Here is a 26,359-nt window from a genome sequence, read left to right as displayed (position 1 = left end):
CAAATATATATCCAAAATTCAGAAAGATTGAAGCAATCACTTTTACAAATTTAGCCAATACACATCCATACCCCTATTGACAAGTCAAGAGATGTTCCGAAAACTGTAAATATCACCTTTTTGCACTTGACCTAATCACTCATTCCATATCAAAATCAGTTAAAATACAACCTCTAAAAATTTATTTGACCTCTCTACTTTCATTTCCACCCAAAAAGATTTAAGGAATGAGTGAGGAAAGGAAAGAAAAAAAATTAAGGAAAAATACACTCTAATTAAAAGGAACTATATTCGTGGACAACGAAAAGCGGGGTCATTAATTGTGGTCTTGGGCCTATTAGGGGCCTAAAACTTGACCAATTCTAATAAAACTTGGCATGATTCAAGCTTAGTATATTATAAAACAGGTTACAAAGTTTCAAAGCCATATAATACCAAATAAAAAAAATGTGGCATTTTTTATATCTGAATTTTGGGTGCTGAATTGTGGCGTTGAATTAGAACAATTAAAACTATCAAATTTGAGCTTCTAAAAACCAAAAGATACCAAAACTAACACTTTTTAATGTCTCTATGTATAAGTTAACATCTATTTAAAGCAACAGAAAGCATATTTCATGTATCAGACTTATGCAAAATGGCCAGAAGTTAATTTTATATGAGCCTGTGCCAAAAAATAGAGGTTTTCAATTAGGGTGAGGCCTTATATCAAATGTAATATTTTTCACTTACCACAATTTTCTGAAGTTGTTAAGTTATCAAACAAACTTTAACAGGTTATAAATGTACTTTTGATGGAAATATAAGTTTCAAATAGCATAACGCATGTGGATAAAATGGTCTTTAGCAATGTTATGCTTAAAAAAACAGATTGCCAGTTTAGGCCGTTCCCCACATTTGCATATTTAAAAGCATATAAATGATATGGGAGATGGAGATATACTTCTTTTTGCTAAAACCTGTGCTCAGATATGATAAAACATGGAGCCTGGATGTAACAAGACTGTCACTTTCAACTATATATGCAGACAGTATGGTCTGATGCAAAGTTTATTAACTTTACTGTTTAAAAACTGAATGAAATGTCAGCCTCAAAAGGCCAATATTTAAACCACTAGCTATCCAACAGAAGAAAGTAAAGGTAGTCTGTGAAACAGAAATGGTTAAGCAACCAGTAATAAGTGTTTTTGATGTAGGTTCAGTGCAATCTGTTTTGGAATACAACTTTTAAGTGCATAGAACTTCACATTTCACCTGCTGCGTATACTGACCGTTAGACTTAGACTATTAAAACAGCACATTTTGCACTCTTTTTATGTTTTTATCTACTTTTTTTTGTGTTCAGAGTTCACAAATAAGTTAAACAACTGAAATAAATACCACAAACACAAATAGATATCAGAAAAAAATTGTCAGAGAGAAATTAAGCATGCTGTTTTTGAAAAAATAGTGAAAAAAGTGAAAAAGCTACATTTTAGGCATTTAACCTGAAAAGTGACTTTTTCACAAAATTTCTATCAAATGAAAGTGAAAATCATTTCTTCTCATATAGTTTGACAAATCAATACCAATAGATCATTCAGAAAAGATGCCAAAGTAAAAATTCTAAATTTGCTGAAATGCACCTCTTAGGGGCCTAAAACTTGACCAATTCTAATAAAACTTGGCATGATTCAAGCTTAGTATATTATAAAACAGGTTACAAAGTTTCAAAGCCATATAATACCAAATAAAAAAAATGTGGCATTTTTTATATCTGAATTTTGGGTGCTGAATTGTGGCGTTGAATTAGAACAATTAAAACTATCAAATTTGAGCTTCTAAAAACCAAAAGATACCAAAACTAACACTTTTTAATGTCTCTATGTATAAGTTAACATCTATTTAAAGCAACAGAAAGCATATTTCATGTATCAGACTTATGCAAAATGGCCAGAAGTTAATTTTATATGAGCCTGTGCCAAAAAATAGAGGTTTTCAATTAGGGTGAGGCCTTATATCAAATGTAATATTTTTCACTTACCACAATTTTCTGAAGTTGTTAAGTTATCAAACAAACTTTAACAGGTTATAAATGTACTTTTGATGGAAATATAAGTTTCAAATAGCATAACGCATGTGGATAAAATGGTCTTTAGCAATGTTATGCTTAAAAAAACAGATTGCCAGTTTAGGCCGTTCCCCACATTTGCATATTTAAAAGCATATAAATGATATGGGAGATGGAGATATACTTCTTTTTGCTAAAACCTGTGCTCAGATATGATAAAACATGGAGCCTGGATGTAACAAGACTGTCACTTTCAACTATATATGCAGACAGTATGGTCTGATGCAAAGTTTATTAACTTTACTGTTTAAAAACTGAATGAAATGTCAGCCTCAAAAGGCCAATATTTAAACCACTAGCTATCCAACAGAAGAAAGTAAAGGTAGTCTGTGAAACAGAAATGGTTAAGCAACCAGTAATAAGTGTTTTTGATGTAGGTTCAGTGCAATCTGTTTTGGAATACAACTTTTAAGTGCATAGAACTTCACATTTCACCTGCTGCGTATACTGACCGTTAGACTTAGACTATTAAAACAGCACATTTTGCACTCTTTTTATGTTTTTATCTACTTTTTTTTGTGTTCAGAGTTCACAAATAAGTTAAACAACTGAAATAAATACCACAAACACAAATAGATATCAGAAAAAAATTGTCAGAGAGAAATTAAGCATGCTGTTTTTGAAAAAATAGTGAAAAAAGTGAAAAAGCTACATTTTAGGCATTTAACCTGAAAAGTGACTTTTTCACAAAATTTCTATCAAATGAAAGTGAAAATCATTTCTTCTCATATAGTTTGACAAATCAATACCAATAGATCATTCAGAAAAGATGCCAAAGTAAAAATTCTAAATTTGCTGAAATGCACCTCTTAGGCCACAGACCACAATTAATTCCTCTATCAGTTCTTTATAACCTTTTGCATCATTAAAAAAATTGCACCATGCACTTTTGTCCAATTTTTTGTGTGTGTAATGTATTGTCCTAGTCCAAATATATATCCAAAATTCAGAAAGATTGAAGCAATCACTTTTACAAATTTAGCCAATACACATCCATACCCCTATTGACAAGTCAAGAGATGTTCCGAAAACTGTAAATATCACCTTTTTGCACTTGACCTAATCACTCATTCCATATCAAAATCAGTTAAAATACAACCTCTAAAAATTTATTTGACCTCTCTACTTTCATTTCCACCCAAAAAGATTTAAGGAATGAGTGAGGAAAGGAAAGAAAAAAAATTAAGGAAAAATACACTCTAATTAAAAGGAACTATATTCGTGGACAACGAAAAGCGGGGTCATTAATTGTGGTCTTGGGCCTATTAGGGGCCTAAAACTTGACCAATTCTAATAAAACTTGGCATGATTCAAGCTTAGTATATTATAAAACAGGTTACAAAGTTTCAAAGCCATATAATACCAAATAAAAAAAATGTGGCATTTTTTATATCTGAATTTTGGGTGCTGAATTGTGGCGTTGAATTAGAACAATTAAAACTATCAAATTTGAGCTTCTAAAAACCAAAAGATACCAAAACTAACACTTTTTAATGTCTCTATGTATAAGTTAACATCTATTTAAAGCAACAGAAAGCATATTTCATGTATCAGACTTATGCAAAATGGCCAGAAGTTAATTTTATATGAGCCTGTGCCAAAAAATAGAGGTTTTCAATTAGGGTGAGGCCTTATATCAAATGTAATATTTTTCACTTACCACAATTTTCTGAAGTTGTTAAGTTATCAAACAAACTTTAACAGGTTATAAATGTACTTTTGATGGAAATATAAGTTTCAAATAGCATAACGCATGTGGATAAAATGGTCTTTAGCAATGTTATGCTTAAAAAAACAGATTGCCAGTTTAGGCCGTTCCCCACATTTGCATATTTAAAAGCATATAAATGATATGGGAGATGGAGATATACTTCTTTTTGCTAAAACCTGTGCTCAGATATGATAAAACATGGAGCCTGGATGTAACAAGACTGTCACTTTCAACTATATATGCAGACAGTATGGTCTGATGCAAAGTTTATTAACTTTACTGTTTAAAAACTGAATGAAATGTCAGCCTCAAAAGGCCAATATTTAAACCACTAGCTATCCAACAGAAGAAAGTAAAGGTAGTCTGTGAAACAGAAATGGTTAAGCAACCAGTAATAAGTGTTTTTGATGTAGGTTCAGTGCAATCTGTTTTGGAATACAACTTTTAAGTGCATAGAACTTCACATTTCACCTGCTGCGTATACTGACCGTTAGACTTAGACTATTAAAACAGCACATTTTGCACTCTTTTTATGTTTTTATCTACTTTTTTTTGTGTTCAGAGTTCACAAATAAGTTAAACAACTGAAATAAATACCACAAACACAAATAGATATCAGAAAAAAATTGTCAGAGAGAAATTAAGCATGCTGTTTTTGAAAAAATAGTGAAAAAAGTGAAAAAGCTACATTTTAGGCATTTAACCTGAAAAGTGACTTTTTCACAAAATTTCTATCAAATGAAAGTGAAAATCATTTCTTCTCATATAGTTTGACAAATCAATACCAATAGATCATTCAGAAAAGATGCCAAAGTAAAAATTCTAAATTTGCTGAAATGCACCTATTAGGGGCCTAAAACTTGACCAATTCTAATAAAACTTGGCATGATTCAAGCTTAGTATATTATAAAACAGGTTACAAAGTTTCAAAGCCATATAATACCAAATAAAAAAAATGTGGCATTTTTTATATCTGAATTTTGGGTGCTGAATTGTGGCGTTGAATTAGAACAATTAAAACTATCAAATTTGAGCTTCTAAAAACCAAAAGATACCAAAACTAACACTTTTTAATGTCTCTATGTATAAGTTAACATCTATTTAAAGCAACAGAAAGCATATTTCATGTATCAGACTTATGCAAAATGGCCAGAAGTTAATTTTATATGAGCCTGTGCCAAAAAATAGAGGTTTTCAATTAGGGTGAGGCCTTATATCAAATGTAATATTTTTCACTTACCACAATTTTCTGAAGTTGTTAAGTTATCAAACAAACTTTAACAGGTTATAAATGTACTTTTGATGGAAATATAAGTTTCAAATAGCATAACGCATGTGGATAAAATGGTCTTTAGCAATGTTATGCTTAAAAAAACAGATTGCCAGTTTAGGCCGTTCCCCACATTTGCATATTTAAAAGCATATAAATGATATGGGAGATGGAGATATACTTCTTTTTGCTAAAACCTGTGCTCAGATATGATAAAACATGGAGCCTGGATGTAACAAGACTGTCACTTTCAACTATATATGCAGACAGTATGGTCTGATGCAAAGTTTATTAACTTTACTGTTTAAAAACTGAATGAAATGTCAGCCTCAAAAGGCCAATATTTAAACCACTAGCTATCCAACAGAAGAAAGTAAAGGTAGTCTGTGAAACAGAAATGGTTAAGCAACCAGTAATAAGTGTTTTTGATGTAGGTTCAGTGCAATCTGTTTTGGAATACAACTTTTAAGTGCATAGAACTTCACATTTCACCTGCTGCGTATACTGACCGTTAGACTTAGACTATTAAAACAGCACATTTTGCACTCTTTTTATGTTTTTATCTACTTTTTTTTGTGTTCAGAGTTCACAAATAAGTTAAACAACTGAAATAAATACCACAAACACAAATAGATATCAGAAAAAAATTGTCAGAGAGAAATTAAGCATGCTGTTTTTGAAAAAATAGTGAAAAAAGTGAAAAAGCTACATTTTAGGCATTTAACCTGAAAAGTGACTTTTTCACAAAATTTCTATCAAATGAAAGTGAAAATCATTTCTTCTCATATAGTTTGACAAATCAATACCAATAGATCATTCAGAAAAGATGCCAAAGTAAAAATTCTAAATTTGCTGAAATGCACCTCTTAGGCCACAGACCACAATTAATTCCTCTATCAGTTCTTTATAACCTTTTGCATCATTAAAAAAATTGCACCATGCACTTTTGTCCAATTTTTTGTGTGTGTAATGTATTGTCCTAGTCCAAATATATATCCAAAATTCAGAAAGATTGAAGCAATCACTTTTACAAATTTAGCCAATACACATCCATACCCCTATTGACAAGTCAAGAGATGTTCCGAAAACTGTAAATATCACCTTTTTGCACTTGACCTAATCACTCATTCCATATCAAAATCAGTTAAAATACAACCTCTAAAAATTTATTTGACCTCTCTACTTTCATTTCCACCCAAAAAGATTTAAGGAATGAGTGAGGAAAGGAAAGAAAAAAAATTAAGGAAAAATACACTCTAATTAAAAGGAACTATATTCGTGGACAACGAAAAGCGGGGTCATTAATTGTGGTCTTGGGCCTATTAGGGGCCTAAAACTTGACCAATTCTAATAAAACTTGGCATGATTCAAGCTTAGTATATTATAAAACAGGTTACAAAGTTTCAAAGCCATATAATACCAAATAAAAAAAATGTGGCATTTTTTATATCTGAATTTTGGGTGCTGAATTGTGGCGTTGAATTAGAACAATTAAAACTATCAAATTTGAGCTTCTAAAAACCAAAAGATACCAAAACTAACACTTTTTAATGTCTCTATGTATAAGTTAACATCTATTTAAAGCAACAGAAAGCATATTTCATGTATCAGACTTATGCAAAATGGCCAGAAGTTAATTTTATATGAGCCTGTGCCAAAAAATAGAGGTTTTCAATTAGGGTGAGGCCTTATATCAAATGTAATATTTTTCACTTACCACAATTTTCTGAAGTTGTTAAGTTATCAAACAAACTTTAACAGGTTATAAATGTACTTTTGATGGAAATATAAGTTTCAAATAGCATAACGCATGTGGATAAAATGGTCTTTAGCAATGTTATGCTTAAAAAAACAGATTGCCAGTTTAGGCCGTTCCCCACATTTGCATATTTAAAAGCATATAAATGATATGGGAGATGGAGATATACTTCTTTTTGCTAAAACCTGTGCTCAGATATGATAAAACATGGAGCCTGGATGTAACAAGACTGTCACTTTCAACTATATATGCAGACAGTATGGTCTGATGCAAAGTTTATTAACTTTACTGTTTAAAAACTGAATGAAATGTCAGCCTCAAAAGGCCAATATTTAAACCACTAGCTATCCAACAGAAGAAAGTAAAGGTAGTCTGTGAAACAGAAATGGTTAAGCAACCAGTAATAAGTGTTTTTGATGTAGGTTCAGTGCAATCTGTTTTGGAATACAACTTTTAAGTGCATAGAACTTCACATTTCACCTGCTGCGTATACTGACCGTTAGACTTAGACTATTAAAACAGCACATTTTGCACTCTTTTTATGTTTTTATCTACTTTTTTTTGTGTTCAGAGTTCACAAATAAGTTAAACAACTGAAATAAATACCACAAACACAAATAGATATCAGAAAAAAATTGTCAGAGAGAAATTAAGCATGCTGTTTTTGAAAAAATAGTGAAAAAAGTGAAAAAGCTACATTTTAGGCATTTAACCTGAAAAGTGACTTTTTCACAAAATTTCTATCAAATGAAAGTGAAAATCATTTCTTCTCATATAGTTTGACAAATCAATACCAATAGATCATTCAGAAAAGATGCCAAAGTAAAAATTCTAAATTTGCTGAAATGCACCTCTTAGGCCACAGACCACAATTAATTCCTCTATCAGTTCTTTATAACCTTTTGCATCATTAAAAAAATTGCACCATGCACTTTTGTCCAATTTTTTGTGTGTGTAATGTATTGTCCTAGTCCAAATATATATCCAAAATTCAGAAAGATTGAAGCAATCACTTTTACAAATTTAGCCAATACACATCCATACCCCTATTGACAAGTCAAGAGATGTTCCGAAAACTGTAAATATCACCTTTTTGCACTTGACCTAATCACTCATTCCATATCAAAATCAGTTAAAATACAACCTCTAAAAATTTATTTGACCTCTCTACTTTCATTTCCACCCAAAAAGATTTAAGGAATGAGTGAGGAAAGGAAAGAAAAAAAATTAAGGAAAAATACACTCTAATTAAAAGGAACTATATTCGTGGACAACGAAAAGCGGGGTCATTAATTGTGGTCTTGGGCCTATTAGGGGCCTAAAACTTGACCAATTCTAATAAAACTTGGCATGATTCAAGCTTAGTATATTATAAAACAGGTTACAAAGTTTCAAAGCCATATAATACCAAATAAAAAAAATGTGGCATTTTTTATATCTGAATTTTGGGTGCTGAATTGTGGCGTTGAATTAGAACAATTAAAACTATCAAATTTGAGCTTCTAAAAACCAAAAGATACCAAAACTAACACTTTTTAATGTCTCTATGTATAAGTTAACATCTATTTAAAGCAACAGAAAGCATATTTCATGTATCAGACTTATGCAAAATGGCCAGAAGTTAATTTTATATGAGCCTGTGCCAAAAAATAGAGGTTTTCAATTAGGGTGAGGCCTTATATCAAATGTAATATTTTTCACTTACCACAATTTTCTGAAGTTGTTAAGTTATCAAACAAACTTTAACAGGTTATAAATGTACTTTTGATGGAAATATAAGTTTCAAATAGCATAACGCATGTGGATAAAATGGTCTTTAGCAATGTTATGCTTAAAAAAACAGATTGCCAGTTTAGGCCGTTCCCCACATTTGCATATTTAAAAGCATATAAATGATATGGGAGATGGAGATATACTTCTTTTTGCTAAAACCTGTGCTCAGATATGATAAAACATGGAGCCTGGATGTAACAAGACTGTCACTTTCAACTATATATGCAGACAGTATGGTCTGATGCAAAGTTTATTAACTTTACTGTTTAAAAACTGAATGAAATGTCAGCCTCAAAAGGCCAATATTTAAACCACTAGCTATCCAACAGAAGAAAGTAAAGGTAGTCTGTGAAACAGAAATGGTTAAGCAACCAGTAATAAGTGTTTTTGATGTAGGTTCAGTGCAATCTGTTTTGGAATACAACTTTTAAGTGCATAGAACTTCACATTTCACCTGCTGCGTATACTGACCGTTAGACTTAGACTATTAAAACAGCACATTTTGCACTCTTTTTATGTTTTTATCTACTTTTTTTTGTGTTCAGAGTTCACAAATAAGTTAAACAACTGAAATAAATACCACAAACACAAATAGATATCAGAAAAAAATTGTCAGAGAGAAATTAAGCATGCTGTTTTTGAAAAAATAGTGAAAAAAGTGAAAAAGCTACATTTTAGGCATTTAACCTGAAAAGTGACTTTTTCACAAAATTTCTATCAAATGAAAGTGAAAATCATTTCTTCTCATATAGTTTGACAAATCAATACCAATAGATCATTCAGAAAAGATGCCAAAGTAAAAATTCTAAATTTGCTGAAATGCACCTCTTAGGCCACAGACCACAATTAATTCCTCTATCAGTTCTTTATAACCTTTTGCATCATTAAAAAAATTGCACCATGCACTTTTGTCCAATTTTTTGTGTGTGTAATGTATTGTCCTAGTCCAAATATATATCCAAAATTCAGAAAGATTGAAGCAATCACTTTTACAAATTTAGCCAATACACATCCATACCCCTATTGACAAGTCAAGAGATGTTCCGAAAACTGTAAATATCACCTTTTTGCACTTGACCTAATCACTCATTCCATATCAAAATCAGTTAAAATACAACCTCTAAAAATTTATTTGACCTCTCTACTTTCATTTCCACCCAAAAAGATTTAAGGAATGAGTGAGGAAAGGAAAGAAAAAAAATTAAGGAAAAATACACTCTAATTAAAAGGAACTATATTCGTGGACAACGAAAAGCGGGGTCATTAATTGTGGTCTTGGGCCTATTAGGGGCCTAAAACTTGACCAATTCTAATAAAACTTGGCATGATTCAAGCTTAGTATATTATAAAACAGGTTACAAAGTTTCAAAGCCATATAATACCAAATAAAAAAAATGTGGCATTTTTTATATCTGAATTTTGGGTGCTGAATTGTGGTGTTGAATTAGAACAATTAAAACTATCAAATTTGAGCTTCTAAAAACCAAAAGATACCAAAACTAACACTTTTTAATGTCTCTATGTATAAGTTAACATCTATTTAAAGCAACAGAAAGCATATTTCATGTATCAGACTTATGCAAAATGGCCAGAAGTTAATTTTATATGAGCCTGTGCCAAAAAATAGAGGTTTTCAATTAGGGTGAGGCCTTATATCAAATGTAATATTTTTCACTTACCACAATTTTCTGAAGTTGTTAAGTTATCAAACAAACTTTAACAGGTTATAAATGTACTTTTGATGGAAATATAAGTTTCAAATAGCATAACGCATGTGGATAAAATGGTCTTTAGCAATGTTATGCTTAAAAAAACAGATTGCCAGTTTAGGCCGTTCCCCACATTTGCATATTTAAAAGCATATAAATGATATGGGAGATGGAGATATACTTCTTTTTGCTAAAACCTGTGCTCAGATATGATAAAACATGGAGCCTGGATGTAACAAGACTGTCACTTTCAACTATATATGCAGACAGTATGGTCTGATGCAAAGTTTATTAACTTTACTGTTTAAAAACTGAATGAAATGTCAGCCTCAAAAGGCCAATATTTAAACCACTAGCTATCCAACAGAAGAAAGTAAAGGTAGTCTGTGAAACAGAAATGGTTAAGCAACCAGTAATAAGTGTTTTTGATGTAGGTTCAGTGCAATCTGTTTTGGAATACAACTTTTAAGTGCATAGAACTTCACATTTCACCTGCTGCGTATACTGACCGTTAGACTTAGACTATTAAAACAGCACATTTTGCACTCTTTTTATGTTTTTATCTACTTTTTTTTGTGTTCAGAGTTCACAAATAAGTTAAACAACTGAAATAAATACCACAAACACAAATAGATATCAGAAAAAAATTGTCAGAGAGAAATTAAGCATGCTGTTTTTGAAAAAATAGTGAAAAAAGTGAAAAAGCTACATTTTAGGCATTTAACCTGAAAAGTGACTTTTTCACAAAATTTCTATCAAATGAAAGTGAAAATCATTTCTTCTCATATAGTTTGACAAATCAATACCAATAGATCATTCAGAAAAGATGCCAAAGTAAAAATTCTAAATTTGCTGAAATGCACCTCTTAGGCCACAGACCACAATTAATTCCTCTATCAGTTCTTTATAACCTTTTGCATCATTAAAAAAATTGCACCATGCACTTTTGTCCAATTTTTTGTGTGTGTAATGTATTGTCCTAGTCCAAATATATATCCAAAATTCAGAAAGATTGAAGCAATCACTTTTACAAATTTAGCCAATACACATCCATACCCCTATTGACAAGTCAAGAGATGTTCCGAAAACTGTAAATATCACCTTTTTGCACTTGACCTAATCACTCATTCCATATCAAAATCAGTTAAAATACAACCTCTAAAAATTTATTTGACCTCTCTACTTTCATTTCCACCCAAAAAGATTTAAGGAATGAGTGAGGAAAGGAAAGAAAAAAAATTAAGGAAAAATACACTCTAATTAAAAGGAACTATATTCGTGGACAACGAAAAGCGGGGTCATTAATTGTGGTCTTGGGCCTGTAATGGAATTTGTGTCAAAAAGGTAAATAGGAAAATAGCCTCAAGTAATCAATGAAGGTGTTAAGGATTATAGACTGAAAATACAGCAATAAAAGATGATTGGCATTTACCTAGTAATCAACTAGCTAGTTAAATATACATGGCTGGAACAGATGAATAAACATCGACTTTATAAATTGTGATGCTGTTGAAAACATGGAACAGACTTAGTTTATACTGAACCTCAAAGACAATAAAATCAACTCAAATATGATATCTATGTCTTGTCTTCTATCTAGGCCAATGCCTTATGGAATACCTATATAAGTGTGTTTGTCTTATAATTTGACAAAATACAAACTGTATCATGTTATCACCAAATACATGTACCCCAGCATAATATTAAAGACACAGTAATGAGTATCTAGCCAAATTTAAAAATGGTGCAAGTCCAGTGCCAAGGGTCAAGACAATGCTTACTACACTTCATGCAAAGCTGACTATGGGGCCCTAATTACTTGACCAAAAATATGGAGACAGCTACCCACCAGAAAGCCCACAACTCTATCAATTCAACACCTTCTTTTACAAACATGTTCAGTAGTGGTACTAAAGTTGCCAACTATGTATGATGGCTGATCACTTTATCTTTGAACTATATATGATGGCTGATCACTTTAACTTTGAACTATATATGATGAATAAATATTTGACCCCCCCCCCCCCCCCCTTTATCTTCTATTTTACTAAGTAAAAATGGCTATGCAGGTGCTTGAACATGTTGAAGGTATGAAATCATTGGGTTTTTTTTTAACAAAAAAGGAAGATATGCAGTTTAAACACACACGAAAAAACCATTGCGTACGTCGATATAAAATCTCCAGTTATGAGGCTAAAACTCCAGCTGAAAATTTCCAAATCTCCAGTTGTGGCTTGACAACTCTGTCACATGTATGATAGACACTATATCTTTTGTTTGTAAGATTTTGAATTCAGTCATAGTTTATTATATTTTGAAAGGTTTGGGAAATTCTGCCAGTATATTGTAATGAATTGTTGACCATCAGTTATTTGGGAATTAAAATATAATTAATTTTTTTTCGCAGAGACTATCAGAGGTTGATGAGAAAGCATATTACCCACTTATTCACACAGATGATGAGTAAGTCACATAATAATTGTTCCATTATAATAAAGACCACCATGCAAGATACATGCATTGTCTGATTTTTAACCTGATTTTTGTGACAAAAATGTCGGTTATTGATTTGGGGATGTACGGAGGGCGGGCGGGCGGGCGGTAATCAAATGTTGTCCGTGCATTAACTCATGAACCGTTCAACCAAAGCTTTTAAAATATTAATATGTTATTACTGACAACTATACGAAGGTCAAGTTCAATTTTGACTGTTACCGTTCAGGAGTTATGGTTCTTGAAAGATTGAAAAATGGAGTTTCCAGTCGTGTCCGCGCATTTATGCATGAACTGTTCTACCAAAGCTTCCGAAATTTTAATATGCTGTTACTGATGACAAAATGGAGGTCAAGTTCAATAATGACGATTTTGACTTTTACCGTTCAGGAGTTATGGTTCTTGAAAGATTGAAAAATGGTGTTTCCCGTCGTGTCCGTGCATTTTTTCATGAACCATTCAACCAAAGCTTTTGAAATTTTAATATGTTGTTACTGATGACAAAATAGAGGTCAAGTTCAATAATGACGATTTTGACTTTTACCGTTCAGGAGTTATGGTTCTTGAAAGATCATAAAATATAACGAACATGTTACCCCAATTTTAAAACAACTTCATTGGCTGCCAATAACATTTCGTTGCAAATACAAAGTGTTGCTTTATGTGTTTAAAGCTCTGAAAAAAGAGGCACCCGAATACCTTCAAGAACTAGTTAACAGTTACAAGCCAACAAGAACTCTTCGGTCTGAAAACAATATGTTATTAGTCAAACCACCAGTAAGAACAAAAACATATGGAGAGAGACGGTTTGATAGAGCTGCTGCCGTTTTATGGAATGACTTACCGAAAGAACTGCGAAACACGGAAACTGTGAATGAATTTAAGAAAAACATTAAAACTCATCTTTTTAGACAGGCTTATCCACATGATTAATAATCGGACAGTACTTAGACTTTTATTCGATCTCAGTATATATTTTAATGTATCATATCTACTTTTTATTGCATTTTTATTTCCTTTACTCTTTTTATTTTTAGTCATTTCTCATACTGACTTATTTTTTATTGCATTTTTATTTCCTTGAAATTCTGTTAATTTTATTTTTTATTTTTATTTTTATTTTTTTTAAATTGAAATTTATCTATATTTTAAAATTATATTTGATGAATAATTTTTTAATTTTTATATTTTGAGTTATACTTTTTTTTTTTTTACGGTCTCTATTTTGAATCTATTGAGCCATTGACACAAAGATATATAATTTTTTGTTTTTTTTTTAAATTGTGTTTATTTATCATTTTATATATATGTACTTGTATCATTGTTTTTTAAATGCATTGTAAAGCGCTTAGAGTAAATGTTTATTTAGATAAGTGCTATATAAGCACTGTAAATAATAATAAAATGGCGTTTCCATTCACGTTGTTGCATTTACTCATGAACCATTTAATCTAAGCTTTTCAGATTTTAATATGTTGATACTGATGACAAAATGGAGGTCAAATTTGATATTGACGATTTTCACTTTCACCATTCATCAGTTATGGTTCTTGTGATATTGCCAGGACACAAATAAATGTTAATAAATCCGGTTTGCTGTCGTTGTGACAGCCTCTTGTTAAATATTTTCTTATTTTGTACCATATTCCTTATGCATTTATACAATTTAAAATTAAGATGTTTGATTCTTTGAAAAACACATAATTTTACATGTTGATCCATTTAATGTTTATTTGGTTACATTTACTTTGGTATCGTTTGCTCTCATATCACATCTCCTTATTTTTATCCGTATTATGTTCTACAAACAGTATGACAGAATTTAAGAGAATGCCTAAGTCCTCAAGTGCTGCTGACTTGTTAGAAACAGCCAGTCTGCCATTAATTATCAGGGAAAAGGATGTGGAGTACCAGGTAGGTACATTATTACATTGTTTGAAGTTATTGATTGTTGGTTGATACTAGAACTATATGGTCATAGAAACAATGATATTGCATCATCATACTTTATTTCCTCCTATAGGAGATTGACAACATGCATATATAAATTATGTACAATTACGAAGTTTTGAAATTATAAAATAGAATGTTACTTTATATTTTGTAACAGCTGCATTTTCTGACCAAACATCATTTTGTCATGATTTTTCTCAAATACATGTATAGCATTATCATCACCAAATGTTGTATTTGAAAAAGGAGTCTTTCAAGCTATTATGTAAGATCTATATCATAAGTTACAAATCTTTCCAAATAAAAATTGAAAAATTCAATCAAATGCTTGTCATGTATAAAGTAAACTTGAATTTCTTTTTTTAATCAAATGTTAACAGAGATTTGATTTATATGAGATTAGAAAAACAATAAGCTGTTCTGTAAAGCTGTACAATGTGTTTGCATTTATGGCCATATCAACTGAATATAGTTCAATATTATTTAAGTGAATTTTTCATGACTCTTTTCCTATAGTTTCACAGAGTGATATTATACGAGAGGTTGTTGAAAGCCTACCCCTATACAAGAGCAAGGGTATGGAAGGAAGCAAGGACAGATATTCCTCCCCATGTCAGAGCACATGTTTGGTCTGCTATACTGGAAGTTGAGGTTTGTTCACATACTAGCTTTTAAAAATTATAGTATTGATACTACAGAAGAAGATAATTTTTTTTAGAGATGAATGATATAAGAGCTCCTTTTTGTAAACAAATATCTTTTAAATTTAAAAAAAGGTATACTTTTGATCACATTAATACACTCTTACAATATGCTTTAAACAAAAGTATAGTTTATTGTATGGTAATCAACTTTTAAGGGCTACTAACTTAAAAAAAGCAACAAAGTGAAGCAAGATGTACTTTTTGATGGTAACAATATTTTACCTTTTGTCAAAATGATGATTTGAGTGTTTACAAAAGTACTCTTGTAGTAATAAATATAAATCCACTTATAAATTATTCCTTGTTATAGGGTGATATTCATAGTTTGTACAGTTCTATTGACAAAGAAACTGCCACTCCCACTGACAGACAGGTAAATAACAATTCAGTTTTAAGATATTGTAAGCATTATGCTGCTTGCACTTTTAGCAAAATCAAAATGACAATTGATATGTGATTTACCTCATATTTAAAAAAAAATCATGGAATATATGCCCTGAATATTTTTATGCCCCACCTACGATAGTAGAGGGGCATTATGTTTTCTGGTCTGTGCGTCTGTCTGTCTGTCTGTCTGTCTGTCCGTTCGTTCGTCTGTTCGTTCGTCCGTCTGTCCCGCTTCAGGTTAAAGTTTTTGGTCAAGGTAGATTTTTGATGAAGTTGAAGTCCAATCAACTTGAAACTTAGTACACATGTTCCTTATGATATGATCTTTCTAATTTTAAAGCCAAATTAAACTTTTGACTCCAATTTCACGGTCCACTGAACATAGAAAATGAAAGTGCATGTTTCAGGTTAAAGTTTTTGGTCAAGGTAGTATTTGATGAAGTTGAAGTCCAATCAACTTGAAACTTAGTACACATGTTCCCTATGATATTATCTTTCTAATTTTAATGCCTAATTATATTTTTTATCCAATTTCACGGTCCATTAAAATACTGTATTTGCATTTAGACTATTAAACTGAAGTTATACACGTTTTTTATAATCAAGGATTTTTATTTTGACTGACTTAATTTTTCATTGGATGACCTTTTGATGCTTGCAAAACAATCAGTGATGTAAAATATTTCACAAGGTGAAAACAAATTTATAAAATAAACTGTTTTACTTCCTGCAATAACAAACAAACACAAAACTGATGTACACATATGTCAAACCAGCTACCTAGAGCATGAATATACCAATACATTTTACCTCATTGTGCATTTTAACCTGCAAATGTAACAAGAATCATTGTACTCTCTGTTTTTGCTGACATACATATATGTTTATTTCTTGACTCTTTTTTTACAGGCATATAATAGTTATAAAATGTGAGTGAATATTTAAATAATGAATTTTAAGATATTTGACAGATTGAGGTAGATATTCCAAGATGTCATCAGTATCACCAGCTACTATCATCACCTACAGCACATGCTAAGTTTAAACGAGTTCTCAAGGCATGGGTTTACTATAATCCACAATATGTGTATTGGCAGGGATTAGACTCACTTTGTGCTCCTTTCTTAGCTCTCAACTTCAATGATGAAGGTATATATATTAATCATAAACTTTTGGGGTGTATATGCTGTGAATTAAGTGTGGGGGATAGAGATAAGAGATGATTGTGCTTAATTCATACCCAAAAAAAGTATAATTTTGCTGTTCTAACATTTCAATTCACATTTTTTATAACCTGCTCTTACAATTTTGACTGTGTCATTTTGTAGCAACTGTTTTCTTTTTTTTTCTTTGCTTGACATCGAATTTTGTATTCAATTATTTTCGGAAAATTTGTTTTTACTACTGATAGGTTATGTGCATATTGAAATTTTACTATAATCAAATAATTATTTTTTATAATAACTTGACTATGGGAAAATTTAAAGGAGTGTCTAACTTAATTTTGCTTGATCTGAATCTGTATCAAATTAAGAAAATAAGTACAAGGACCAGATTACGGTCAAACATTAATTTGAGTATTCAAAGAGATATAAGTTTTCAAGAGTTAAAAGGAGATCTGTGTAAAACATAAACAAAAAGTTTCCTCAAGTCAACATCTTTTTGTTTTCCCTAAAAAAATGTTATTGAATAAACAGTGCTTTTTAATTTTAAAATTCAGAACTTTGCGCATTACTGCTCTGGAATAAAGTAATGATTTTGTCCATATATATATATATACAAGAATTTTGCCATTAGAAAAAAATGTCTTTGATATATCTGCAAAAGGGAGATGCCATCTTGTATCCATATACCTCTTCATATTCTTTTTGTCTAGAAAAAAATAAAGTTACGAAGCTATTATCTAATACATTGTACTTTTATTGTTATAATTTTAAAAAGAAATTTAGATTTAGCCAGTGGAACATTGTAAAATGTATATATAATTTATAATTGATATTTGTAGCATTAGCTTTTTCCTGTCTCCAAGCCTTTATTCCAAAGTATTTACATAATTTCTTCATGAAGGATAACTCTGCTGTTATACAAGGTAATTTATGTGTACAATTTTCATATTTGATTGCTTAAATTTAAATAAAGCCTTCAACAATGAGCAAAACTTATACTGTAAGCTATAAAATGTCAAACTATTCATAGATTATTTTTCTATGGGAAGATTTTGTAAAAAAATAAGTAAGAAAGTAACCATGTTTTGTCATTCTTTTTAAATTCAATGAGGACATGATATATTACTGACAATATGCTGGTAATTGTTGCAATGTGTTTACTTTAAAAACAATTATTTTTTAGCATCTGTATATGAGATATGAAGTACTGTGCATTCATCATTATTTGTTGGATACACATTTTTCGTGGATTTTGTGGTCACCCCAAAACCACGAATTCAAATGTCCAACAGATTACAAATTGTGTATAGGAGTTTATGCAGATTATTTAAAATCACAAATATCTACAAAAATGCAAGTTTTCCTCAATCCACGAAAATTGGTACCCACGAAAACAAATTAATCCACAGTATGCAGTTTGAAAATATTATGGCATGTTTGCTCTTTTCTGCAGTTATATATTTATCTTTCTTTAACATTCTGAAAAAATACACTAATTCGTATTGTGATAAAAATTATGATATAAAGTGCTACCGATTAGTCAAAAAATTAATATTTTTATTTCAGAATACCTGTGTGTATTTTCTCATCTGATTGCCTTCCATGATCCAGAACTAAGTAATCATTTAGAGGGAATTGGTTTTATTCCTGATGTAAGTGTATAATTGATAGATTAAAACTTTTGAAAATATTAAGAACTATTGAAGGCATAAATAACCTTTTATTTTTACAAAACTCAATTATAGTAAGACAAAGTAATTTTTTTTAATTTTGTAACACCCTCTTATAAATGTAACTTTTGCAGTTGATCAGTGCCTTACATAAGCATTATCTAGTTTTCTGATAGTGTCATTGTGGTATGAAATTCATCACTTTTTAAAACGATTCTCAATTATTTAATTTTGAAATAAACTAATAACACTACATTTGAAGACTAAGGAAAAAAGTGTAGTTATCTTTTTATGACAAAATATGTATGACTTTGTTATGTGTATAATGCAAAACCTATTTGGTCACAATTTTTTGAAATGATAAAACATCACAAAATATCCTGAATTAACTTAACATGGTGGGAAATTAATTGTTTAATAAACTTTTTTATTCATTTTATGATAGCATTTATCTGTTATTTTCATTGGGAGTGGTGAATTTAATATCCTAACTATAACATTGTTATATTTTTAGCTGTATGCTATTCCATGGTTTCTAACAATGTATGCTCGTAAGTATTGTCAAGGATTTAGCTGCTCAGATTCTATATATTTTGTCACCCAGTACATTCAAAATAATGATCCAAAAGCTCTTATATTTGTCAAAGTATAATGTGTTTGCTTACCATCATGTGAATATACATTGAATCTTAATTATACCCCCGCTTTAAAAAAGGGGGGGTATACTGTTTTACCTCTGTCTGTCAGTCCGTCCGTCCGTCCGTCCATCAGTCCGTCCGTCAGTCCGTCCGTCAGTCCGTCCGTCAGTCAGTCAGTCCGTCCCATGAAACTTTCGTCACATTTTTCTCAGGAACTACACATCCACCCTTTCTGTAATTTGGTATCAACATTTATATATGTCAGCCACACCGTGTGATGCGTTTTCAGATTCATCACTTGACAACTTCCTGTTTACCGAACACTTGTCTGATTTTACACATGATAGCCAAGTTGAAAATTTTCGTCACATTTTTCTCAGGAACTACAATACAAGGATTTCTGAAATTTGGTTTCAGGATTTATATAAGTCAGCTATACCGTGTGATGCGTTTTCAGATTCATCACTCGACAACTTCCTGTTTACCGAACACTTGTATGATTTTACACATGATAGCCAAGTTGAAAATTTTCGTCACATTTTTCTCAGGAACTACAATACAAGGATTTCTGAAATTTGGTTTCAGGATTTATATAAGTCAGCTATACCGTGTGATGCGTTTTCAGATTCATCACTCGACTACTTCCTGTTTACCGAACACTTGTATGATTTTACACATGATAACCAAGTTAAAAATTTCCGTCACATTTTTCTCAGGAACTACAATACAAGGATTTCTGAAATTTGGTTTCAGGATTTTTATAAGTCAGCTATACCGTGTGATGCGTTTTCAGATTCATCACTCGACAACTTCCTGTTTACCGAACACTTGCATATTTTTACACTATTAATATTATCCACTTGCGGCGGGGGTATCATCAGTGAGCAGTAGCTCGCAGTTTCACTTGTTTCTATTTTACAAAGGTGGTGTAAAAGAATACAATGAAAACTGCCGCTTTCACTTAGCAATTTTAAGAGGCTCTTTTCATAGAGTCAATTCTGAAATTTACACAGTGTCTGCATTGTGTGCCTTTTTTTTTTTTACCATAAACTGAATAAATTAAGCTTGAAACAAAGCATATATAAGAATAAAGAAATTTTGTAGTATTTTAAATTAGACAATTGTCCACTACAGACCGAAGAATGTTGATGATAATTATATACAACTATGGGTTTCATTGGACCTTCAACAATGAGTAAAAATCATATTCAAATGCAATAATTTTGTATAAATGGTTCTCAATGGATGATAGGAAGTGTAAAATGTTCCTGTCTGTAGCTAATGGAAGCTGACATTTTAAATACTTAAATGTATAGACAATATATTTCATCAATAATTAATAAAAAAAGAGCACATTTTCAACTAAATCTGTTCTTTTTATCTTATTTAGAGTGCATTTTTTTTCTAATACAAATGATGCAAACGGCTAAGCGCACACATGTGTTGATCATTTCTTTCAAACATACGTTTGCATAAACTTTGACAAACTATGCAAACGATAAAAATACATCTGTAGTTTGTCGTTTGTTAGTACAAACGCTACATTTGTTTCTTACTTCAACCTGATTAAACGAAGTACTTGGTCTACGTTTGTAAAAAGTCTGTTTACCAACAACATGTGCATGCCTTATTGAAAGTTCCAACAGAATCAGTAAAGACTTATTAAATGATGAATATGTTTCTGCTTTTGTAGCATTTAGAAAACAACAACAAACGCGACACAACGTTTACAAAATTTGGGTTAGAAAGAAACGCGGCCTTAATATTCTGAGGCAAAAAGCAAGCAAGCAAATGTCCTGTTTACATTTGATGCTAGAAGCATACATATGATTTCACCTTATTCAGACAATAAAATCATTTCTGGGGATTTTCGTTTTATGAAATTATTAAACATTGAAATAATGACTGAAATGGTTTTATTTTGCATTAAAATAGTAATAAACATAATGTATACATAAAAGTCAACTTTTTACCTAGGCAAAGCTTTCAAGTACAATACAGGTATTTCTTAAATAAAAAGTAAGCTAAAATAGGCCCTAGGGTGACAAATGTAAAACAGTTCAAAAGAGAAAAACAGCCTTATTTTAAGCTAAATACCATAATAAAAAAAAGATATGATAGACAGAACCAACAAAAAACACTAGAATACATGTTCTTGACAAAAACTACATTGATTTAAAAAAAAATTATTGAAGTATATGATAAAAAATATTTTTTAAAGTATAAAACAAAAACAAGTATTTCTTATAATATACACTGTATATCCTTCTTAAAAGGTTGATTGTATTTTGTTAATAATAAATTATTCTTTATGTTTTGACAAATAAAATATAAGTTTAATAGTGAGTATTTTCACTCAATTATCTCTACCTATTTCTCAAATTTTACAGTTTGTTGAATCAGGTGAAACAAACATCTTTTGATCTCATATATAATTAATTACTCAGCAGGTACAAACATACAGTTTATTTAAAAGTACTCTCAATTAACTGACTTCTTTGTTAATTAGAGGTTGTTTCTTACAGGTAAAATTAGGAAAAAATAAATACACTAAATTTTCATAATTGTACAATCAAGTAATTATCCCCTGCTGAGGAATTGTACCTTTGTAACCCTTTGATCTTATAATTAACAATCCCTCAAAACACTAAAATGGAAAGGGGATTTCTTTGATCTCAAGATTACTTGATTGAATGAACAAAGAACCCAAGCTTACTCAAAAATATGGATATAAAAAGAAGAATTTCCAAATTTTACATCATAATTCAAATATTCAATTTTCCAAAATACACCAAAAAATACTTCACCATGGCTAATGTATCTGAAGAGATAGTGATGAATAAGACTGTTGAGTTAAAGAAGTTACTGATGATCCATGATAAAGCTGTACAACAAATGCACCAATTAGGTAAGTTCAATTAAATTTTCTTATTTTTTTTTAAATTTGTTTTCTCTAAAAAAAATATAGAATTTGATTTAATTTAAAGTGAATTAAAACTATATACTTTTTTTCATTAATGAACATGCATCCAGAATGTTGTACTTAACATGATATCCTATATCAATCTAAGATTATGCCATAAAAATTTAATCCCATTTAGATTAAAGAATGAAGTTTCACAAATTTTGGATGGCAAAAAAAATATAGTTGTAATTTCAAGATGAAAATTACAATTTCTTAATATCTGTTATTGTTCCTTTTCAGATGCCTATATAGACGCCACGAAAATAAGAGCTGTTAACTTTGTACTACAAGGTAACAAAGGGGAAGCACTCCATCTACTAAACAGAAAGTCAGTTGCAGAGAGCCTTAAACATTTGTACCGTCAGTATCGTCTGAAGAAATGGTGCCAGGTTCAAGATCTTGTTTCTAATATTTTACAGACACTGAGACCTGGTCAGGTGACACCTGCACCAATGCAGACAGACAATGATCCCGGCTATGAGGGAGAACAGATGCAAAATTATGTCCAAGCTATGATGGTGTCACAGTGTAATTTTCGACGAGAAAGTTAAATAATGAACAACATGTGAAAGATTTATTGGATAATTTGTGGGAAATTTTATTTCCCTTTAAGTAAATTGTAAACATAGAAATTTGTTTTAATGACCTAATTTGTAAATGAAAGTGCTAATTGTTAATGTTGTATTCCTGTGTGTGCTTAAAATACTAATAAAGTGCTGTATATAATGATACTTTGTTATTCTTATTTATTTATGGGTTAGAATTATGATAATATTACATTTCATGTTCCTTCATCTATCCACGAGAAGGAATAAGGACATAAAATAACCTGTCTATTTTCCAATTAAGACATATGCCTGAGGAAAGTATGCAGTCGATTGCAAACTTCTCCAAAACAGTTTCTTAGTCTTTAGATATAACAAGATGTGGCATGAGTGTTATATGAGCATTTATAAAAGTAAACCATTATAGGTCAAGGTACAGCCTTCACCACGGAGCCTTGGCTCACACCAAACAGCAAGCTATAAAAGGTCCACAAATTACTAGTGTAAAAACCTTTATCTACATGTATGTAAAAACAAGACACATATGAATGCAGAAACAGACAACAACCACTGAACATCAGATTCCTGAATTAGGACAGGTGTCTGAAAATATGACATATAGCATTACTAAATGTCCTTGTTAAAACATTAAAATCTTAACAATATGAATGTTATGTCCTGTTTAAAACACAATTTATCAAAGGTTTTGGTATTAAAACATATTATACTCAGTTAAAACAGATTATTAATTTATGTTTTATCCAGTATCCTCACCATTTAGGTTAGACAACATTTTTTGAAATATTTTTGTCTCTAACATGTTTTTGTGATACCTAAAGAATTTAAAGCGGGCAGATAAAGATTAGAGAATATCAAAAACATATTGAAAATCCCTCATTAAAGCTGATGTGCTAACAACTTCAATTTTGAAATTGTTATCTGAATACACAATAACACCTTGTCATTACATATCCTAAGATTATATACATACACATGTGGTATGAGTGCCAATGAAGCAACTCTCCATCCAAGTCACAATTTGTATAAGTAAACTGTGATAGGTCAAAGTACAGTCTTCAACACTGAGCCGTGGCTCACCCTGAACAGCAAGCTATAAAGGGCCCAAAAAATGACAAGTGTAAAACCATTCAAATGGGAAAACCAAATGTCTAATCTATGTAAAAAAAAGAGAAGTGTAAAACACTAATGAACCATATGAACAACAACAACCACTGAACATCAGATCCCTGACTTAGGACAGGTGCAAACAAAAGCAGCAAGTTTAAATATTTTAATGGGTACCAACCTTCACCCATAAGTTCCTGACCTGAAATAATAGTGCAACATCACAACATAGAAAGACACACTTTACCACATCTTCTTATATCTATATAGTTTGTTCCTCACTGTCTTACTGTTTATTGTATAATGTTGCATTCATTCCTGTTGAGACTACCATTGGATGACTTAGTGTTTATCAAAATGATAAATCTTGAAATGTTGTAATCATGCTTAACTTTTATAGTTCATAGAATATAAAATAACTTGGCTGTTATATTCAAAGAAAAACAGGGATAGTGTAATTTTTCAATGACAATTAATACTTTTAAGTTTAATGTTTGGAGTCTGACGAGAAACAATTACTGCTGGTAAATGAATAATTTCCTATGCATACTTTTGTTATACAAACGAACAAATGAACTAGAATAGATAAAATGGTAATTATAAAATATATTAAACATGTATATATCTATATTTCAGATGTGTTTCCACTGCACAAGTTAGTCCATCTATGGGACACATTACTGCTTGGAAACTCTTCCTTTCCACTGTGTATTGGTGTGGCTATTCTTACTCAGCTCAAAAGTCAACTGATATCTTTTGGATTCAATGAATGTATTTTACTGTTTTCTGATATGCCAGGTCATTAATATTTATGAGGTTTTTTTTGGTTAATGAATGTATCATATTATTATAATGAATTGAAGAGTCTAGATTATCACGTTATCTACACATTGATATTTTATGATATCTATATGTAGAAAATCCAATAATCTGTTTCTGTTACCATTCTATTAATGGTATTTGGCCATCCCTTAGAAGATTTTACTTTTAACAAAAATAATCTTCATAATGTCTCCTCATACATTGTAACTTCACTGAGAACTCAGTTCATGGTGGTTAATTATTCTATTATCTTTAAAAATTCAGATAAACACTAAAAAAGAATTCTATCATTAAATATTTCATGAAAAGTTTACCATGTTGTTAATTTTAGTAACCATATTTTGATTTTAAACTATAGGATAACTAATATTAATGATGTCACATCAACTTTAACAGTTAAATAATTCATAACTCATTGCCAAACATAAATCAATGAGATCATGATAACAAATCACAAAAGAAGGTTCTTCAACATAGAACTGAGTATATATGATAAACCTGCTGTTATTTAAACATAACATATATAAAAAAGAAGATGTGGTATTTTGGCAAATGAGACAACTATCCACAAAAGACCAAAATGACACAGACATTAAAGGGGAAATTCACGATTTTTTACTTATGGTTTAAATATGTTCATTATGACATAATATATATATTCACAAAGTTTTATCGCTATATGTGCAGTAATTAAGGAGAAATTCAATAATTAATGAAAAAATATTAACTACTTCCTGTAGGTCGTGACGTTTTCTCCTGGTTTTTGCATGCCGGGATTTAAAATACAATCATTAAAAGTCTTGGTGTTTAACTATATTTTAACGTAATCGTAAGCGCGCCGATAACTTATGCTATATCTAATAACCATCCGATAATAAGAAAATAAAACGCACAGACGTGCAGTTGTACACGTTAATGAGATAATTTTTCTATATTTCCCTAAATATTTCGATTTATTTTTGTAGACAGCACAAGCAATTTTTATTATTATTATTTTGCTTTAATATATGCTTTTTCATACTCATAAAAAGAATAAATTGAAGTATATAACTTTAAACTGTTAAGCCAATATATAGGTTACGCTTATTGACCTTTTACTATCTACGTTATTATCTAGGTTGATGCGATGTGTGTATTATTCTCCGACAATACTTGTGAAGGTAAAATGCTATTCGCAGATTGGTAATTAGCTTGGCCTCTAGGGCACTCCGTGCCAGGTGCGACTGTCTATTCGGATCAGTGGATTATAAGACGGGAGGTCGCGTTTAATACACAAATTTAAAATACATTTTCAAGGTGTTGACAAATACAAGTGAATCGCCGTGGAATTATTTAATTATATTTGATGCTATTATTTGATTTGAATTCAAATAAGTAACTAAACTAAAAAAAAAATGAACCGGTTAAAGTATGGAATTAAATTATATACACTCTTATGATTTATTTATGTTTTTTAATGTTTTTTAAAAAGGGAAAATAGAACTAGTTATACAAAAGCATTTTAATTGTTTTATAAAGGCAAAAAATGTACGGGAACACTTAAATTTAGACATTTGAAA

At 30.6% G+C, this 26,359-nt stretch overlaps 2 protein-coding genes across 2 annotated transcripts; both read left to right on the top strand.

The window, feature by feature from the left end:
• Nucleotides 1-12,163: 12,163 nt before the first annotated feature.
• LOC143060348 (TBC domain-containing protein kinase-like protein) lies at nt 12,164-24,803 on the top strand. Its single transcript, XM_076233597.1, has 10 exons — nt 12,164-12,259; nt 12,740-12,795; nt 14,637-14,739; nt 15,295-15,429; nt 15,793-15,855; nt 16,841-17,018; nt 17,875-17,958; nt 18,602-18,687; nt 19,220-19,256; nt 24,615-24,803. Exons 1-10 carry the CDS (start codon nt 12,164-12,166, stop codon nt 24,782-24,784), a joined length of 1,008 nt encoding a protein of 335 aa, XP_076089712.1. The 3' UTR covers nt 24,785-24,803.
• LOC143060347 (uncharacterized) lies at nt 21,841-23,031 on the top strand. Its single transcript, XM_076233596.1, has 2 exons — nt 21,841-22,251; nt 22,549-23,031. The coding sequence occupies exons 1-2, from the start codon at nt 22,068-22,070 to the stop codon at nt 22,857-22,859; spliced, it is 495 nt and encodes a 164-aa protein (XP_076089711.1). The 5' UTR covers nt 21,841-22,067; the 3' UTR covers nt 22,860-23,031.
• Nucleotides 24,804-26,359: the final 1,556 nt, after the last annotated feature.

This window comes from Mytilus galloprovincialis, unplaced genomic scaffold (genome assembly GCF_965363235.1).
Source record: "Mytilus galloprovincialis unplaced genomic scaffold, xbMytGall1.hap1.1 HAP1_SCAFFOLD_115, whole genome shotgun sequence".
Classification (NCBI taxonomy): Eukaryota; Metazoa; Mollusca; class Bivalvia; order Mytilida; family Mytilidae; genus Mytilus; species Mytilus galloprovincialis.
Note: the sequence above shows the minus strand (reverse complement) of the source record. Positions and strands in the feature narration are given on the sequence as shown.

Bases quoted from the DNA above. Each gene is read 5' to 3' on its own strand.
- LOC143060348 (XM_076233597.1), top strand. From the start codon at position 12,164: ATGGAGACAGCTACCCACCAGAAAGCCCACAACTCTATCAATTCAACA. The intron at 12,260-12,739 runs GTATGATGGCTG...TTTTTTTCGCAG, and splicing joins GTACTAAAGTTGCCAACTAT to AGACTATCAGAGGTTGATGA. The intron at 17,019-17,874 runs GTATATATATTA...TGATATTTGTAG, and splicing joins TCTCAACTTCAATGATGAAG to CATTAGCTTTTTCCTGTCTC.
- LOC143060347 (XM_076233596.1), top strand. From the start codon at position 22,068: ATGGATATAAAAAGAAGAATTTCCAAATTTTACATCATAATTCAAATA. The intron at 22,252-22,548 runs GTAAGTTCAATT...GTTCCTTTTCAG, and splicing joins ACAACAAATGCACCAATTAG to ATGCCTATATAGACGCCACG.